Here is a 15,784-nt window from a genome sequence, read left to right on the forward strand (position 1 = left end):
AACCCTAGACTAGTGTTACTAATGAAAAGCCTCCTTTTTGGAAATGGTTGACAAAGACGGTTTATCGTTCACTTTGCAAAAAATAACCCCCTTGAATAGCTCTTCATAATTTTTTTTTTAAAACATCACTTTCATTTTTAAACAAAATGGGGGCACCAAATTCAAAAGGCAGTTGTTCTTTTCCCCTCTCCTTCCCCTGTGTCGGTGCTATCTCGCGCGGTGGTATAGGAGACCACGAACCCTCCTCTACCTCAGCCAAATGACTGTTCTTAGTGTGTGAACATTGACACAAAATATTAGCAGGCTATTCCACTGCGTGAGGCACCACCACAAACCATAATCCTGCACCTATCTAACGTACGCACAAGCACAGCACACATTTTCCAGCATGGGTCAGTGAGCCGTGATCAGCAGGGAGACCCGTGGCAGATTTTCCCCTTCCCCAGCCAAGGAGGTAAGAGTTTTTTCTGGGGTAAAAGAAAGAACTTGTAATTTGTATAGCGCCTTTCACAACCTCAGGACATCCCAAAGCGCTTTACAGCCAACGCAGTACTTTTGAAGTGTAGCCACCGTTGTAATGTAGGAAACGTGGCAGCCAATTTGCACACAGCAATGAGATACATGACTAGATAATCTGTTTTAGGTGTTGGTTGAGGGATAAATGTTTGGCCAGGACACCGGGGAGAACTCACCTGCTCTTTGAATTGTACCGTGGGATCTTTTACATCCACCCGAGAGGGCAGACGGGGCCCTCGGTTTAACGTCTCATCCAAAAGACGGCACCTCCGACACTGGAGTGTCAGCCCAGATCATGCACTCAAGTCTCTGGAGTGGGGTTGAACCCGCACACTTCTGAATCAGAGGCGAGAGTGCTACCAACTGAGGCAAGGCAGAGACCATGATTCCGCCATGGCGGATAGCAAGTGCCCTGGTCTTCTTGGGGTTCCTTAACAGCAGGTTACGCTGCTTGCTGCCTCACAGGGCGGTTGTTTTGCAGGTTGCAGCTTCTGCACTATCAAAAAGAAATTCACGTACCCAGGTATTCCCATGTCCTACGGGAATGGCTACCTTCAACAAACGGCAAACCATTACTCAAGAGGGCAGCAGTGTATGGTGAGATCATCGATGAATCGCCCCCAAAGGTCTCCACGTGGGAAAATAAAATCTACCCTAGTCAGACGGGGATGTTGTGATTTTGGACACGTTACTGTGCTCTCCATGATCAGTACACCGAAGAAACATTCCTCATTTCAAATGACCCCTGTGCTCGCTGACTACATTGGCTCCCAGTCCGGGAACGCCTCGATTTTAAAATTCTTATCCCTGTGTTCAAATCCCACCAAGGCCTCGCCCCTCCCGATCTCTAACATCCTCTAGCCCTGCAACCCTCCGAGATCTCTGCGCTCCTCCAATTCTGGCCTCTTGCGCATCCCCGATTTTCTTCGCTCCACCACTGGTGGCCGTGCCTTCAGCTGCCTAGATCCCAAGCCCTGGAATTCCCTCCCTAAATCTCTCCGCCTCTCTAGCTCTCTCTCCTCCGTTAAGACGCTCCTTAAAACTTACCACTTTGACCAAGACCTGTCCTAATATCTCCTTATGTAGCTCGGGGTTAATCTTTCGTTTGATAATCGCTCCTGTGAAGCGCCTTGGCACGTTTAATTACATTAAAAGGCACGATATAAATGCAAGTTGTTGTTGAAACAAAGAAATGGCCACATTTCCCAGAGTGTATATCAAGTATAGACAGAGGAATTTTTCCCCATCGTTGTTACAATCCAAAATAACTTTTAACCAGAATCTCTTGAAGCAAAAGATGGTGATGTTTTGTGATCTGAAGCAAACTTTCCCATGCCCTGTTTTAAACAAGAGTATAACGGCCGTTTATACAACAAATGCTTTAAGATGCAGTTTCTTGCAAAAGGACATTTCCACATAGCTCCTCAAACTCCATCACGACCCTGCACCAGAAGGATCCTTCACAACACACGGTTTTGGCCAACAGACTCCACAACACCAAGCGAAGGAGTTTGGAGATGATACTGCACTTACAGAGCTCGCAGATGTTTACAACACAGGAGGCCATGCAGCCAATCGTGTCGGGGTCAGAGCTTTGCTAGAGCATAAGAACATAAGAAATAGGAGCAGGAGTAGGCCATTCGGCCCCTCGAGTCTGCTCCGCCATTCAATCAGATCATGGCTGATCTTCGAACTCAACTCCACTTTCCCGCCCGATCCCCATATCCCTCGATTCCCCTAGAGTCCAAAAATCTATCGATCTCAGTCTTGAATATACTCAACGACTCAGCATCCACAACCCTCTGGGTTAGAAAATTCCAAAGATTCACAACCCTCTGAGTGAAGAAATTCCTCCTCATCTCAGTCTTAAATGGCCGACCCCTTATCCTGAGACTATGCCCTCTAGTTCTAGACTCACCAGCCAGGGGAAACAACCTCTCAGCATCTACCCTGTCAAGCCCCCTCATAATCTTGTATGTTTCAATGAGATCACCTCTCATTCTTCTAAACTCCAGAGAGTATCGGCCCATTCCACTCAATCTCTCCTCATAGGACAACCCTCTCATCCCAGGAATCAATCTAGTGCACTTTCGTTGCACCGCCTCTAAGGCAAGTATATCCTTCCTTTGGTAAGGAGACCAAAACCGTACGTAGTACTCCAGGCAATCCAAAGCCAAACCCACTCCTCACACTCTCCCCATTGCCCTCTATCTTTCTCTGCTTCAAATACTTAGCCAATTTTCTCTTAAAAGGTACACCGGAGAAACTAGCTGAATGGTCTCAGGGTAAAAAAACTGCATTGTTTGAGGACATGAAGTTACGCTGCAGTTTGTTACTTGCAGCTTTTAGGAGTTACTCTGGACAAAATAAAAGACTTGAATATATGACTTCAATTGCATAGTTAATGCTTGGTTTGAAAGTGGGGCATCAGTTAATATGGCACCATAACAAAGTGAATGCTTTCTCTCTTCTCCGTGCCCCCACCCCCCAATTTTCTTTCTCTCCTCTAGGAGCTTATTCACGTAAGGTACAGTTCAATAGGTACCAGGAATCCTCTCGTACCTCCCCGAGAAGCAACCCTTCGTAATATAGACAATGAATGTCGGCACAGAGGGCATCACCCACAGAGCCTGGTCCTGTCCTCACCCGATGCCCACAAGCACTCTGTTTCCAATAGGGATCACTAAATGGAGATCAGGAATTGGACAACCATCTCCGCCAAGTCACACACCATCCCAACTCGGACGTGCATCAGCGTTCCTTCATTGTCGCTGGATCAAAATCCAGGAACTGACACCATTGTCGGAGCACCATCACCACACGGACTACAGTGGTTTGAGAAGAAGGCTCACCACCACCTTCTCAGGGCACCTAGGGATGGGCAATAAAAGCAGCATTGCCAGCTTCGCCCGCAACTTGAGAACGAATAAATAAAACTTCCATAACTGTGCCGAGGTCTAACGTATGTGCCATCAACCCAACATAGGGGAATGTTGCACCTGAAGACACCCGCAAGAGATCAAACTGCCAACTCGCTCCATCCCGGCTGCTGCCATATGCTCCCCAGTAATTTAGTAAATTGAAACCTTCTGCAGTTGACAAGTCCCGACTTCCGCCACTTGATGCTGTTCTCGCTGCAGCATTCACAACATCTACATCAGGTATCTGTTACACCGGCAATTATCGGTAAGACAACTTTTCAAATGACTCCCACCAATAACTAGTAATACAGTATAATCGCATACCCGGAAAAGATGCAACAGCTCAAAAAGTTTGGCACTGGTCTGTCCCAAAAGGAACAGACACAGCAAAGTCTGCAATTTATTTAAGTGAATCGTCCAAATGTTATTCACCAAGTCGCACTCTATAATGAGAGAGAATGACACTTTTCCAATCGTGAACACTCAAATCAGCCCTGAAATGTACTGTCTCAGCCTCACTGCGGCACAGTATTTAGTCTCCCAGCTTCAATGGAGGGCAGGGAGGAGCCCAGGACTTGCAAAAACCCTCCTGAACGCCAGCCAATTTTCCATTCTCTGTGGGTGGTAAATCCACAGAAAATGCCTTTGCTCCTCCCGACAGCTGAGGAAACCGTCGTGAGAGGTTGCTCACAGAGAACGAAGGAAGCATGACCCCTCGCAGTTGTTGCAGGCGGTTCACCCAGTGAACAGCTGAACCAGACAGACAATGGAGGCCTCAGGACCCATCTGTGCTGATCTCAAGTGAACTGGTGGTAGGAGTGTTACAACTGGCTTCATTGTCCCCGGGTCGGGGAGGAGAAATATCAGCCACGGTTTCCCAGTCCTGACTACTCTCCAACGATACCCGCTGGAAACACGGCCATGGTACTGGACTAGCAACCCAGAGATTGCAAGTTCAAACTGATCCGTCCGGTGAAACTGAATTCAATAAATCTGGTAGTTTCATTGAATCATACAGAGCAGAAAGAGACCATTCAGCCCATCGTGCCTGTGCCGACTCTCTGGAAGAGTTGTCCCACTCCCCTGTTCTTTCCTCGGTGGCCCTTCAAATTTTTCCTTTTCAAGTATTTATCCAATTTCCTTTTGAAAGTTACTATTGAGACTGCTTCCACCATCCTTTCAGGCAGTGCATTCCAGATCATAACAACTCGCTGCGTAAAAAAATTTCTCCTCATCTTCCCCCTTAGTTCTTTTGCCAATTATCTTAAATCTTTGTCCCCTGGTTATCGACCTTCCTGCCAGTGAAAACAAAGTTTCTCCCTATCTACTCTATCAAAACCCCTCAATTTTGAACACCTCTATCAAATCTCCCCTTAACGTTCTCTGCTCGAAGGAGAACAATTGCACCTTCTCTCGTCTCTCCACATAACCGAAGTCCTAACCCTAACCCTAATCATTCTGGTCAATCTCCTCTGCACCCTCTCGAAGGTCTTCCCGTCCTTCCTATAGTGTGGTGCCCAGAATTGGACACGATACTCCAGCTGAGGCCTAACCAGTGATTTATAAACGTTTAGAATGACTTCCTTGCTTTTGTGGGCTGCCACGGGGAAAAAAAAAACACCATGGAAGCTGTCAGATTGTTAGGAAAACCCAACTGGATCACTGATGTCCTTCAGGGAAGGGAACCCACTACTCCTACCTGGTCTGGCCTACATGCAACTCCAGTACCATACGATGTGGTTGAATCTTAACACCCTCAGGGAGACTAGGGATGCTGCCTTATGTTGACCACATCCCAAGAACAAATAATTTATTTAAAGGGTCCGTGCGTGTACATTGGATGAAGAAAGGATGTAATGCCCATTGCGATTGCATAGCCTGCCAATACTCACTGTCGGAACGAGCCTTTGGCTTAGTGGTAGCAATTCCACGTCTGAGTCAGAAGGTAAACGGTTCGAGCCCCAATCCCGGCGAGTGGAGGGAATGTAGGGTTGGAGGAGGTTACAGAGATAGGGATTTAAACACGAGGATGACAGTTTTAAATTGGGGGGCACTGGGGGACCAGGAGCCAATGCTGGTAGCGAGGACAGGGGTGACAGACGAGCAGGACTTGCTGCGGGATAAGATAAGGGCAGCAGAGGGTGGAAGATGGGAGGCCAGCTAGGAGAACATTGGGTTAGTCGAGTCTGGAGGTGACAAGGGCCTGGATGAGGGTCTCAGCAGAAAATGGGCTGAGGCAGGAGCAGAGATGGGTGATATTACGGAGGTAAAAGTAGGCGGTCTTGGTGACGGAGAGGGTATAGAGTCAGAAACTAAGCTTGAGGTTATATAGGATGCCAAGGTTGCAAACGGTCAGGTTCAGCATAAGACAGCGGCCGGTGGCAAGGATACGCAGTGTATGGGCAGGAGCCAATGATGATGGCTTTGGTCATCCAATGTTCAACAGAGTAAAATATTAAAAGAAACATAAAAGGAAATGGTTAACCAAACAGGCCATCAAGCAAAATAAAGTAACACTCCATTCCCTCTGCTGCATACTGTAGCTCGATTTAGCTAAACTCTTCAAGGTTTTTATTCACTTTTGTTGGGTAAGGGTATCAGAGGATATGGAGCAAAGATGGGTAAATGTGAGTTGAGGTACAGATCAGCCATGATCTAACTGAATGGTGGAACAGACTCGAGGGGCTGAATGGTCTACTCCTGTTCTTATGAATTACATAGAAATTACAACACAGAAACAGGCCGTTGGCTGATCAACTCACATTTATCCGTCTTTGCTCCAAATCCCTTGATACCCTTACGCAACAAAGTGAAATACAAAAAAAAGTTAATTGTATTATAAAAGAATTCACTGCATCATTGAAACTAAGAGGCAGCGATATTTAACAGACATAAAAATAGCCAGGGCACCTGCAGCACAGCTGGCTGGTAAGAGGGTTACAGATGGTGTCATACACTGGGGATTAGTAAAAAAAAAGTGAAACCTTTTAAGTACAGCCGTCCTATTTTATTTAAGCAGGAGTCTTCTGCTGTGCGGAATAGAATTCTCCAAACATTAGGGGCGAGGGGGGAAAAAACCCCGGGTGATAAGAAAAAAAGACAGTAGAACAGTCTATCAGTCGGTCAAATGCAGGCACTATCTGAAAACGTTGCCACATCAAAGAATCACATTCATATATGGACTGGGTTACAGATGAGAAGCTAGTGGCCACTGTGAGTGATTGATATCAGGAGGGACTGCCCTGTTTCCTATAAGCTACACTGCTCATTAGATCTCCGGGGAATCAGTACTGACGATGCGACTCAGTTAACACAGGACAGGACAAACACTTTTCCTTGAGTTTGGAATTTCAACTTGTCTTCTAGCAATAGGGTTGCCATTTTAAAAAAAATATTACTCATAACTCAGGGGTGGCAAATGCCCTTCCTTGAAGGAGATTGGTGAACCAGTTGGGTTTTTAAAACCACAATCCTAGCCGCTTTCATGGTTATTTTATCTGGTGCCAACCCACACATCACCAGATTTATTGAATTTAACTTACCATGGTGGGATTATGAATTCACAGTCTCAGGTTTGCTAGGCCAGTACCATAACCACTAGGCTATCAGAACAAACCATGGGAAAAGCCCACGGCTTTCCCCGTCAACAAACAAAAAAAAAACCTTTTTCGTTGGTTAGTCCCACGGCAGCAGAGAGTCACTTTTCCATGGGGGTGAAGAAGCTGACATTAGATATCACCGGCTCTGCCTCAGGCCGGTGATTCAGTGTCTGACATCAGGCCAACACCGTCAAACCAGCCCAATTATTGTCCTCAGAATGAAATGGACGCCATTTGGTGCCACAAATGGCGTCATCAAACACGCACAACTTCATAGAATCAAACAGAACTAGAAGGAGGCCATTCGGCCCATCATGGCTGTGCCGTCTCTTTGAAACAGCCATCCAATTGGTCCCGCACCTCCCGTTCTTTTCCCGTAGCCCTGCAAATTTTTCCTTTTCAAGTATAAGTCTGATTCCCTTTTGAAAGTTACTATTGAATCTGCTTCCACCGCCCTTTCAGGCAGTGAATTCCACAACTTCTTCACACAGAGTGTTGTGAGGCTGTGGAATACAGTCCCAGGGTTAGCGGTCAAGACAGAAACTATGTCAACCTTTGAGATTAGATTGGATAGGCGGATGAATGAAAAGGGAGATGAACTGATATGGAAACAGGGCAGGTAAACGTGATTAGAACTATTTGCTCCTGTGGCGGGTAGACGCCAGCACGGACTGGTTGGGCCGAATGGCCTGTTTCCATATTGTAACTTCTATCTACAGAAAAAAAAAACAGGAATCTGTATTCCCAATCGGCTGTTGGGTGTCCAACCTTCCAAGATTATCTTGGAGTCTCCGGGAATTGAAGGTTAATCTCCAGGACAATGCTACGAGCAACCTGGGAGAAAACTCAAAGGGGCATTCAAAAAAAAAATGGTGTATCTTTCATTTCTTTTGAACACTTTCATTCATTAGTTATAAAAATACAGGAAAGAAAATGCTGTTTGACCTGGCGGGGCATGGTGGAGGCGCGAGGTCATGTGATGAAACCTCCAGGAATACTTCCAACCAGAGTTGGCAACCCTACCACCGGTTGCCATGTCGATTTGTAAGATCGCATGGGAAACCATGCACGGCAACGAGCAGTTTAAAATAGACGTGGGACAGAGCTGCATGGAGCTGGTCCCGTACTAAGCCGCTCCTCGAAGGCGGATCCCGCCCCTCAATCGCAGCAACGACGTCCCAACGACATGCTTCAACGAGGCCTTTGGAAGATCTCGGAAAGCGCAGCCAAGCCGGCGGGTCTTAAATATCTGCGCAGCCCCAATCGGAGGCCACAATCGCTAGGCAGCCGGAAGATCCGGAAGCTTCATCATCTGCCAGGAGTCCAAGCGACAATTCCACAGATGTGGCGAGGGGGGGGCGCGGGGGTCGCAGAATTTTTTTTAAAAAAAACACAATTTCACTTTCAAAGCCAGACTTCTGGCGTCTGGTTTTGATTTCAGAGATTTTCCAGAAAGCCCGCTCAAAAAAGGAAACTGTCCAAATTTTTTCCCCAAACGTCATTCTCAGCTTGAACTTTGCAGCGAAACGTTTGGATGCCATTTGTACGACAGATGAAGATTTTAGGGAACGTTTGCATAGGTTTAGCCCCCCCACCCCCGCCCGAGACAGCTGCGGTACAGTCCTCACTGCCACTCGTCAGGACGTATCTCATTAAAGAAAAACCTGCTCCGCTGGCCCCCGAAGCCTTTAGCTGAGCCCCCGATCTCTCCACTCCAACGCCCGTTATAAATTACCAGCTCCAATGTCCAGTAAAACCTCGTCCCAGAGGAAGGGTTTAAGGCCCAAAACGTCGAGCGACTCCCGTTTTCCCCCCACAGACGCTGCCTGACCGGCGGAGCCCTTTCCAGCTTTTAATCTGTTTGAACTTGCAGTAAAAACCGGTCCTGCCAACAGCACGAAAGAAAGCTGCCAAGATCAAGGCGGGGAGGGGGGTGGCGAGGCTAGGCTAATCCCTTTGGGGGGTCTATTTTCACTTCTACCGCCTGGCATTAACGGGGCAGTAACGGCCTTAAGATGGGGTCAGTGGCCATAGTGTCCCCGTTAACGCCGACCAAGGGGCCTGCCGCATTGAAGCCCCTCGAGTCTGTTCCGCCATTCAATCAGATCATGACTGACCTGCACCTCAACTCAAGTTTGCCTTTGCTCTGTATCTCTTGATACCCTTACCCAACAAAAATCTATCGGTCTCAGTCTTGAAAGCTCCAATTGTCCCCCCAGCATCCACAACCTTCTTTGGGGGTGGGGGCGGCAGGAATGGCGGGAGGAGGGGGAGGGAAAATGAGTTCCAGATTTCCTGATTTTTTTTAAGGATAGCAATTCCTGGCAGCAGACTCTCCACTCCACTCATATCCTAAGCATGCAGCCCTTTGCCGAGTTACAGTTCCACGGGGCATCGACACCCCTCTGACACCCTGACAACAAGCCGTTCGCGCGCTAGTCTAGACTGTGAGTGCGGGCTGGCTATTTGACCGGGGAGGGCATCACAGCCGAGGCCGATCCTGCTCTCATCCGACGTCCACAAGCTCCCAACTTCCACAGAAAGGAAGACTGGGCGGTGAGCTGAAAAGGGGGGGGTGGGCAGGAAACCCCCGTCGGCCGAGATCAGCGTGGAACAGGGTCGCCAGTTCTGGTTGGACTTGTTCCTGAAGGTTTCATCGCACGGCCTCCCACCTCCAACCGCCCCACCCAGTCAAAAAGCCACCCACCACCCACCCCCCTCCCTGCCGCCACCCCATCCTCCAGTATTTTTTTTATAATTAATAAACAAGAATGAAAAAGAGACAATTTTTTTTTAATGCCCCTATGATTTATCTCCCAGGTTGCTTGCAGCAGTGACCGGGGAGATTAATCTTTAAGTATAAAAGAGACTCCAGGACAATCCTGGAGGGTTGGCAACCATAGCATGATTGAGCCTGGTTCCTCTGGCAGGCTGGGTTTTAGGACAGGTTTGCTACAATCACAGGGACAAATTATTACAAGGAATTACATAGATTCTATGTAATAATTTGTCTCTGATTGTGGAAAATCTGTCCTGTAACACAGCGTGCAAGAGCTCCCAGGCTCAAATTATTTCATAGCAGCACTAAAATAAATTGGTGTCCGCACTATTCTGCTGCAAACACTCGTTTGAAGTTAATGGAATCCACATCCTCCGCACAGACGGATTCGATAAAAAACCTGAAACACAGATTTAGCCAGCACCGTTTTAGCAAACCCGGTAAGAGGACTGAGACTGTTTAGGGGGGGAAAAATTGCAGCAGTTGGCGAGTTTTGCACACAGTATCGAGTCTTTTAACACAATGGGCCGCCTGTACTCACACAGACAGTGATCGCTCCTGCTCCCATTTTCCAGGAAATGCATCCAAGGAGAACTTGATCAACTGGAGACGGAAAAATCCCATGCAGCAGGACTAGTGGGAGCCAAGGAAACGGGCCGAACGGACAGATCCACTGTATTGATGGTATCCCCAAACAAATCCCAGGCACTACTCAGAGGCTTGCTGAACTTTTTAAGTGCGTAAAATCCCTTTGCTCGATGTGATGTTAACAGCAGCAGCCTTTATGCGAGAAACACGCACAGACACAGCTAGGATTTCTGCTCCTGGGTGGAAATTTGATCTGCAGTTAGTTGCTGGCAGCCTGACACCAGATCATGTGATCAAGCCAGTTTTTTTTCCCCTCCTCTCTCTCTCTCTCTCTCTCTCTCTTGCACAAAAAAAATCTTGAACTGGTCCAGCAGACAGCTGAAACTGTTCCTGAGGGGAACACGCTCTACATTTCCTTCAGAGCACTTTTGCCTTGCAATGCCACAGGCAGGCAGTGGCGAGAGACACTTCTGCGCCCTCACAGGGACAGGGATGGGCCATTCAGCCCCTTGAGCCTGTCCTGCCATTCAAATAAAATCACGGCTCATCTGTACCTTAATTCCATCTATTCGCCTTGGGTTCCGTAACCCTTCAAACCCTCGCCTAACTAAAAACCCCTCTCCTGGTCCCGTCCAAAAAGGGACGTTCCTCATCTAAGTCGCACTGGAATTTCTAGCCAGGCTACAGCAAAAAAAAAATCACAGCGCGCGGTACAGGCAGTTAACATAAGAACATAAGAAATAGGAGCAGGAGTAGGCCAATCGGCCCCTCGAGCCTGCTCCGCCATTCAATAAGATCATGGCTGATCTGATCCTAACCTCATCTAAATTCATGTCCAATTTCCTGCCCGCTCCCCGTAACCCCTAATTCCCTTTACTTCTAGGAAACTGTCGATTTCTGTTTTAAATTTATTTAATGATGTAGCTTCCACAGCTTCCTGGGGCAGCAAATTCCACAGACCTACTACCCTCTGGGTGAAGAAGTTTCTCCTCATCTCAGTTTTGAAAGAGCAGCCCCTTATTCTAAGATTATGCCCCCTCGTTCTAGTTTCACCCATCCTTGGGAACATCCTTACCGCATCCACCCGATCAAGCCCCATCACAATCTTATATGTTACACCGAGTTCGCCCCCTGCTGGTGCCCTGCAGCGCTGAACCCGCCAAGATTTGGCAGGGTCACTTTGGGAGGGCGCTTCATTTGTACGGGGTTGGCAGGTACTCATGCCACATCTCAGGTGCCTGCTTGCCCCCCCCATCACTCTGGAGCCTGGTATGTCTCATCTCACTTGGTGTACTGGGCACCAATCTTATGCTCCCCCCCCCAGTGCGACCCTCTCAGACTGGACTAGCGGGAACACACTACTCCCTTTACAAGAGCGGCTGGGTTTTCCCAACTAAGATTTAGTCCTGGCCTTTCTCCGAGCCATCCCACCAGAGTTACGGAGAGAGTCCAGCAGAACGGCCGAGGAAATACATCCCTAACACGTTTCATTCACTGCACGTGAACGGGAAACATCAGCAACAAAAACTTGCATCTACATAGCACCTTCACATGGAGGGACATTGCCAGGCACTTCACTTTGGATGCTGAACCCAAGAAGGAGATATTAGGAGAGGTACCCAAAAACTTAGTCAAAGAGATGGGTTTTAAAGAACATCTTAATGGAGGAGAGAGAGTTGGAGAGGCAGAGAGGTTTAGGGAGGGAATTCCAGAGCTTAGGGCATAGGCAGCTGAAGGCACGGCCGCCAATGGTGGGGTGAAGGTAGTGGGGGATGCCCAAGAGGCCACAGTCGGAGGAACAGAAAGTTCTTGAGGGGTTGTAGAGCCAGAGAAGGTAGGGAGGGGCGAGGGCATGGAAGGTGAGATTTTAAGGCGTTGCAGGGTCGGGAGCCAACGTAGGTGAGCAAGGATAGGGGTGATGGATGAGTGGGACTTGGTGAGGGATAGGATATATGAACAAAAGCACTTCTCTCCAATTTCCTGGAAAAATATCACCTCCCTCCCCACCACAATTGATCAGTGGATAAAAATACGCTATCGGAATGTCGGAACTAGGGATGTTTCCAGACCAGGAAATGGGAGAAGATTCGGAGAGGTATCCCATTCCTGATTGTCATTCTGTGACTCCCCCCGCTAGAAACTACTAGTATGGGTGTTGGGTGAGGACAGGACTGGGATCAGCTGTTAATGGCCCACCACAGTCGAACTGCCAACAGACACTCTCCAGGCAACTACTACCATTTACACATCACCTTTAACATAGAAAAACATCCCAAGGCACTTCACAAAAGGGGGAAAAAAAACATTTAAAGGAACGGGTAGTGAGCCATGGTGGAATTGTTCCTAGAGGCGACTGAACGCTTGGTGGAAAAGGAGGATTTTAGGCAGTTATAAAAAAGGTGGAGAGAGAGGCAGAGGCGTTCAGGGAGGGGTGTCAGAGAGTGGCTGAAAGCTCTGCCATAATGACGGGGCAAAAGGAGGGTGAGGCACAAAAGGCCAGAGTTAGAGGGTATGGGGGAGATGCAAGTCTGAAGCAGATTGCAGAGGTGGGAGGGGAATGAAGCAACGGAGGATCTGAAGGTGAGACAAGGAGGGGGAGGGCTCAGGTAAGGGGAAATTTAGAAATCTGATGAGAAAAGTCAAGGCAACAGAGCAGTGTAATGATTTGGGTAAAGATAAGCAGAGTGTGGCAGGAAGGGACAGAGAGTTTACCAATAATACAGCATCAACAAGTAAGGTCGAAGCAGGAAAAAATGGTTAAAAAGTAAAAACGAAAGACTCTTTATCTGAACGCACAGAGCATTCGTAACAGGATAGATGAATTAGTTGCACAAACAGAGATAAATGGGTTTGATCTAATAGCCATTACAGAGACATGGTTGCAAAGTGACCAAGATTGGGAACTAAATATTCCAGGATACATGACTTTAAGAGAAGACAGGCAGAATGGAAAAGGAGGGGGTGTAGCCCTAATAATAAAGGATGACATAAGGGCAGTGGTGAGAAAGGATCTTGGCTCAGAAGATCGGGAAGTAGAATCAGTATGGATGGAAATAAGAACTATAAAGGGGCAGAAAACACTGGTGAGAGTAGTGTATAGGCCCCCTAATAGTAGCTAAAATGTTGGACAGAGTATTACTCATGAAATAATAGGAGCTTGTAACAAAGGTAATGCAGTAATCATGGGGGACTTTAATCTTCATATAGACTGGACAAATCAAATTGGCAAAGGTAGTTTGGAGGACGAGTTCATAGAATGCATTCGAGACGGTTTCCTAAGGCAATACGTCATGAAACCAACCAGGGAACAGGCTATTTTAGATCTTGTATTGTGTAATGAGAGAGGGTTAATTAGTATTCTCACAGTAAAGGATCCTCTGGGGAAGAGCGATCATAATATGATAGAATTTCACATTGAGTTTGAGAGTGACGTACTTAAGTCCAAAACTAGAGTCTTAAACTTAAATAAATAATATAGGTATGTGGGGCACGTTGGCCAAGGTAGATTGGGAAATTAAATTAAAGGTTATGACGGTTGAAACGCAATGGCGAACATTTAAAGAAATATTTCAATATTCTCAACAAATATACATTCCATTGAAAAATAAAAACTCCACGGGAAAAGTGATCCACCCGTGGCTAACTAAAGAAGTTATGGATAGTATTAGATTGAAAGACGAGGCTTATAATGTTGCCAAGAAGAGTAGTAAGCCTGAGGATTGGGAGAGTTTTAGAAACCAAAGGACAACCAAAAAATTGACAAAAAAAGGGAGAAAATAGAATATGAAAGTAAACTAGCAAGAAATATAAAAATGGATTGCAAGAGCTTCTACAAATATGTAAAAAGGAAGAGTAGCAAAAGTAAATGTTGGTCCCCTAGAGAAATTATAAGGGAATCAGGAAATGGCAAATGCTTTAAACAAATATTTTGTATCTGTCTTCACAGTAGAAGACACAAAAAGCATACCAGAAATAGTGGGGAACCAAGGGGCTAATGAGAGTAAGGAACTTAAAGTAATTATTATCTGTAAAGAAAAAGTACTTGAGAAACTAATGGGACCAAAAGCCGATAAATCCCCTGGACCTGATGGTCTACATCCTAGGGTTCTAAAAGAGGTGGCTGCAGAGGTAGTGGATGCATTGGTTATGATCTTCCAAAATTTCCTAGATTCTAACGGTCCAAGATGAATAGAAGGTAGCAAATGTAACACCACTATTCAAGAAAGGAGAGAGAGAGAGAAAACAGGGAACTACGGGCCAGTTAGCCTGACATCAGTCATCGGGAAAATGCTGGAATCCATTATTAAGGAATTGATAACAGGGCACTTAGAACAACATAATATGATCAGGCAGAGTCAACATGGTTTTATGAAAGGGAAATTGTTTTTGACAAATTTATTGGAGTATTTTGAGGGTGTAACTAGTAGGGTAGATAAAGAGGAACCAGCGGATGTAGTATATTTCAATTTTCAAAAGGCATTCGATAAAGTGCCACATAAAAGGTTGTTACGCAAGATAAAGGCTCATGAGGTTGGAGGTAACATATTAGCATTGGTTAACAGACAGAAAACAGAGAGTAGGGATAAACGGGTCATTTTCAGGTTGGCAGGCTGTAACTGGTGGGGTACCGCAAGGATCGGTGCTTGGGCCTCAACTATTTACCATCTATATTAATGACTTGGATGAAGGGACCAAGTGTTATGTATCCAAATTTGCTGACGATACAAAGCTAGGTGGGAAAGTAAGCTGTGAGGGGGACACAAAGAGTCTGCAAAGGGATATAAACAGATTAAGTGAGTGGGCAGGGAGGTGGCAGATGGAGCATAATATGGGGAAATGTGAGGTTATTCACTTTGGTAGGAAGAATAGAAAAGCAGAATATTTTTTAAATGGTAAGAAACTATTAAATGTTGGTGTTCAGAGAATCTTGGGTGTCCTGGTACAAGAAACACAAAATGTTAGCATGCAGGTACAGCAAGCAATTAGGAAGGCAAATGGCATGTTGGCCATTATTGCAAGGGGGTTGGAGTACCAGAGTAAGGAAGTCTTACTACAATTGTACAGGGCTTTGGTGAGACCTCACCTGGAGTGCTACATACAGTTTTGGTCTACTTATCTAAGGAAGGATATACTTGCCTCAGAGGCCGTGCAATGAAGGTTTACTAGATTAATTTCTGAGATGAGAGAGTTGTCCTATGAGGAGACATTGCATAGAATGGGCCTATACTCTGAGGAGTTTAGAAGAATGAGAGGTTATCTCATTGAAACATATAAGATTCTGAGGGGGCTTGACAGGGTAGAGGCTGAGAGGTTGTTTCCCCTAGCTGGAGAGTCTAGAACTAGAGGGCATAGTCGCAGGACAAGGGGTCGGCCATTTAAGA

General features: G+C 46.5%; 1 protein-coding gene across 5 annotated transcripts in view; it reads right to left on the reverse strand.

The window, feature by feature from the left end:
• Positions 1–15,784, reverse strand: part of fam13a (family with sequence similarity 13 member A) — a 239,323-nt gene that overhangs the window by 206,276 nt on the left and 17,263 nt on the right. For 2 of the 5 annotated variants that reach the window (XM_067994461.1, XM_067994460.1), the window contains exon 1: positions 10,357–10,629. The exons of 1 other annotated variant lie outside the window; for it this stretch is intronic. In XM_067994461.1, coding sequence (XP_067850562.1) covers positions 10,357–10,383 — 27 coding nt within the window. In that variant the 5' untranslated portion in view covers positions 10,384–10,629. Of the gene's footprint in view, positions 1–10,356; positions 10,630–15,784 lie in introns of those variants that run through there. 2 more of the 5 variants (XM_067994464.1, XM_067994463.1) reach the window with 1 other exon arrangement.

This window comes from Heptranchias perlo, chromosome 1 (genome assembly GCF_035084215.1).
Source record: "Heptranchias perlo isolate sHepPer1 chromosome 1, sHepPer1.hap1, whole genome shotgun sequence".
Lineage (NCBI taxonomy): Eukaryota > Metazoa > Chordata > Chondrichthyes > Hexanchiformes > Hexanchidae > Heptranchias > Heptranchias perlo.